The 3540-nt window shown below is 34.0% G+C and overlaps 1 protein-coding gene across 1 annotated transcript in view; it reads right to left on the reverse strand.

Annotated features, from left to right (window-relative positions):
• LOC105315302 (protein HEG-like) overlaps window positions 1–3349 on the reverse strand; it is a gene marked incomplete at its 5' end in the record, with an annotated part of 7176 nt that extends 3827 nt beyond the window's left edge. The window contains one exon of the mRNA XM_020005723.1: window positions 3178–3349. Coding sequence (XP_019861282.1) covers window positions 3178–3349 — 172 coding nt within the window. The remainder of the gene's footprint in view (window positions 1–3177) is intronic.
• Window positions 3350–3540: the final 191 nt, after the last annotated feature.

Genomic DNA, 3540 nt, shown 5'->3' on the forward strand with positions numbered 1-3540 from the left:
ATATAAGGAGTGGGTAGACCCAGGGCATCGTCCTTGTACTGACGTACTATCTTATCAGAGGCTGGCCCGTATATCTCAGAGAAATTAATCTCATCAAAGACACCGTCGTCCTCTCTTGGTATATGGAAATTGGCTATTGTATAGAAAAAAAGAGAAAAGTAATCGTCTCCAATGCAAAAAATGTATGCATCAATTATTTCATATCAACGCGAAGGTGCAATCAGAGGCTAAATGATGAGAGTCATTGACAGGGTTTCCCATAAAGCATGCTAAGCAAGCTAAATTCAGCTAAACAGCATGCTTCATGAGCTGACAAGCACTAGAATGCACTGTAGCTTATAGTGCTTTTTGAGTACTTTAAAAATTTGTAAAAAAATTAATTTTGGTCAGAATCAACTTAAACTTGCTACATAACATAAGAATGTCTATATGTACCAGAAAAAATTATAAAAATGGAGATTTCTTTCCTAGCGAAATTTGGCTAAAGACACTGTACTATAGTACAGGGACATTAAGCCAATTTTGGAGCAATTTTAAAAATTCATAAAAACCCAATTTTAATCTGAATCCACTAAAACTTTCTACACAACATAAGAATATGTATATGTATCAGGAAAAATTATAGATATGGAAAATTCTCCCTTAGCCATTTTTGACAAAATTTGGCTGAAGGACCCTGCACTATAGTACAGGGCATTGGCCCTAATTGTAAGCAGCTTAAAAATTAGAGAACTATGCCTAAGTTTTCTGGGAAACCCTGGTCATTGATGATCATACTACACTTGCTTTACGCTGTATAGCACTTACATGTATTTTACATTTCATGGGATACAAACTTATCACAATACTGAAAGGAATTACAAACACTAAAGAAGACTGCAAAGTTGGATTAACATTTCATTAACACTGAATGACAACAGCAATTCAAGCACTACTAACTAATGATGCCTTATACCAGCTAGTCTATAGTCTACTCAATAAGTGCTATACAGTGTGCAAAAATGCCCCAACAAAAACTGTAACCAGCACATTCAAATAATATGAGGCATATATGCAGTTATCGCTCTTACAAGAAGTAACACACACACAAATTATTATATAAATGCAAATATAATTAATACCATACCGCACGATATACGGACGACTGAATGACATGATCACCATTTCCATGTTTCCAGTTGTGTTGTTTAATTCCAAGTCAGAGAAGAATTAAGGACCTCTCAATCACTCATTAAAGCCGTTTCATAAAACATCTTTATACAGGAAGCAATGGAGTCTGTAGCATGTTTTAGGCTCCATTGACTCCTGTACAGTGTTGCTTCATGAAATAAAGTTTCATAGTGTATGAAAGCTAGCCTTTATACTATCAACTCTATGACATACAATACACTCTAGCTGCACAAAATGAAAACAAGAATCAAGCAAAGGTCTATCTATCTAAGCATGTGGATGTAACATTTACAATAGGGCTGAAATGAATAGTGAGATATTCGAATATTCATTCGTTATAGCAATATTCGAATAGTTTTTTTGCTATTCAAAATATTTGAATAATAAAATTATTAATGGTTATTGCAATAATTAACAGCCATGCCCACCACGTGTCACCTACACAGGCTGCTTTCTTAGTCTGTTTACTTACCAACTTGCTAAATACTGATGCTGTGGCCAGGTAAAGTGGTTCTCAATCTCTAAGAAGCCTTGTTTGGGGTCATTTTGAAAAGTTTAACACCAAAAAGGTAGTTCATAATCATTCAGCAATAATAGTTCAATTATTCGAATATTTGTTCGTTTAGCATGCCAATTATTCGAATAGTGAAAAATACTATTCATTTCAGCCCTAATTTACAGGTCATTGAGTTTGCAAACTGAAGGCAACATTTCTAGTTGTAAATCTCAAACATCTCTCAATTCTCTCAATAAAGTAAGTTACTCCATTCATAAAATATAAAGATCATTTATAAAAATTTGTAGAAGCCACAATGTACTGTAGTGGCTTTATTTTGAGGATAATAATTTTCACAAATGACTTCTATCTGGAGGTTCAGAGAATTAAATCTCGCAAATTTCCACTTTCCTGCAATCTTTTGCCTTATTAATTTAATTTTCAAGAAATTTATTTCATGATACTTGAAAAATCCGTAAAATTCATTATCCTTGAAAAAAACCACTATACGGTAAATACATGTAGCATATGCCTTAGATGTTTATTGCTTAAGATTGGTTTCTGTATTGCTGTGGCTGTTAGATGGATCATAGCATATAATCTTAAGATCTTTAGTCTACATGCAACTCCATCACCATTATTACCAGGTTTTAAAGCTGTTGGGGAACTCAATGGAAACTAATCCTTTTGTATACTATATAGCTGTACATATATCTTCCCTATTTTCAAAAATTTCAACGCATAATGCTTCTTTCCTTTGTATCCAGTAGCCATTAGATGAACTGAAGTGATAACAAAACATACATTAATGACTTACCTAGTAACAAAATGATGATCAGCAGAGAACCAATGGGTTGCAAATACGGTTATTTCATTTATTAATAAGCCAAGTACAGTATAATGCTGTATAGTATAGACTGTATATAAAATAAAGCTGTTTTTATAAAAGCCATTTAATCATATCCTCTCTAATATGCTTTTCAACACTTGTACATGTACATATTCGACTATCGAAGGAAGTGGCAGTTAGTTGAGTCCAGACAGTAGTCACTATGCTGCCTTACCTTAAAATGTAGCTCAATCAAACTAGTAGAGAAGAGGGTAAGATCCAACCTTGAAGAGAACACACAATTTCATTAATTGCACATTAGAATAAATAATAAATAACATTTCTCATGAATAATGATCTCTTGCAGATGACAGATACAATATGCTAAATTTGAGTAACTCCAGTACATCTTAACAGAAACAAATAACGCCAACACTGATAAATCTCACTGATGAGTAAGGGCAAAGTTCTGTGGCTATACCTTTCAAGCAAAAATAAATGACGCGTACTTGAAACTACTAAGATTTGGTTTCATAAAGAATAACCTGCCATTCTAATTCAATGCACATTGAAGACAACATGCAGGCACCATATGTTGCACAGAATCAAATCTTACAAGGCACACATATACCCAATGCCAAATTCAAGACATTATGCTTTTAAAAATAATACTTATACGTACCTTTGAATGCATCAATGACATTTTGAGGTACTTCCATGCAGCATCCCTCCCTTATCCTGTCAACCCTCCTCTTCCTCAGCTCGTGATGAGGTGGTATCACTACCAATGCTTTGCGCGAAAACCCTTCAAAGTAACTCATTTTGGCCTTTTGTGAGTCAGCATACACATTAATCTGGAGAGAAATGAAGACAGTTGAATAACACATAAAAAAGATACAGCTACATGTAATGTACATTCAAGGTTGTGTACAAATATGCTTGCCTGATCAATAATATAATTTCCAGGTATGTTCGATGCCAATAAGCACAATGTGTTCACCATTGGAGCAGTCAAAGAAACAAACTCATTCCAATTAGTCATCGA

Source organism: Amphimedon queenslandica, unplaced genomic scaffold (genome assembly GCF_000090795.2).
Source record: "Amphimedon queenslandica unplaced genomic scaffold, v1.1 AMPQUscaffold_11034, whole genome shotgun sequence".
NCBI lineage: Eukaryota > Metazoa > Porifera > Demospongiae > Haplosclerida > Niphatidae > Amphimedon > Amphimedon queenslandica.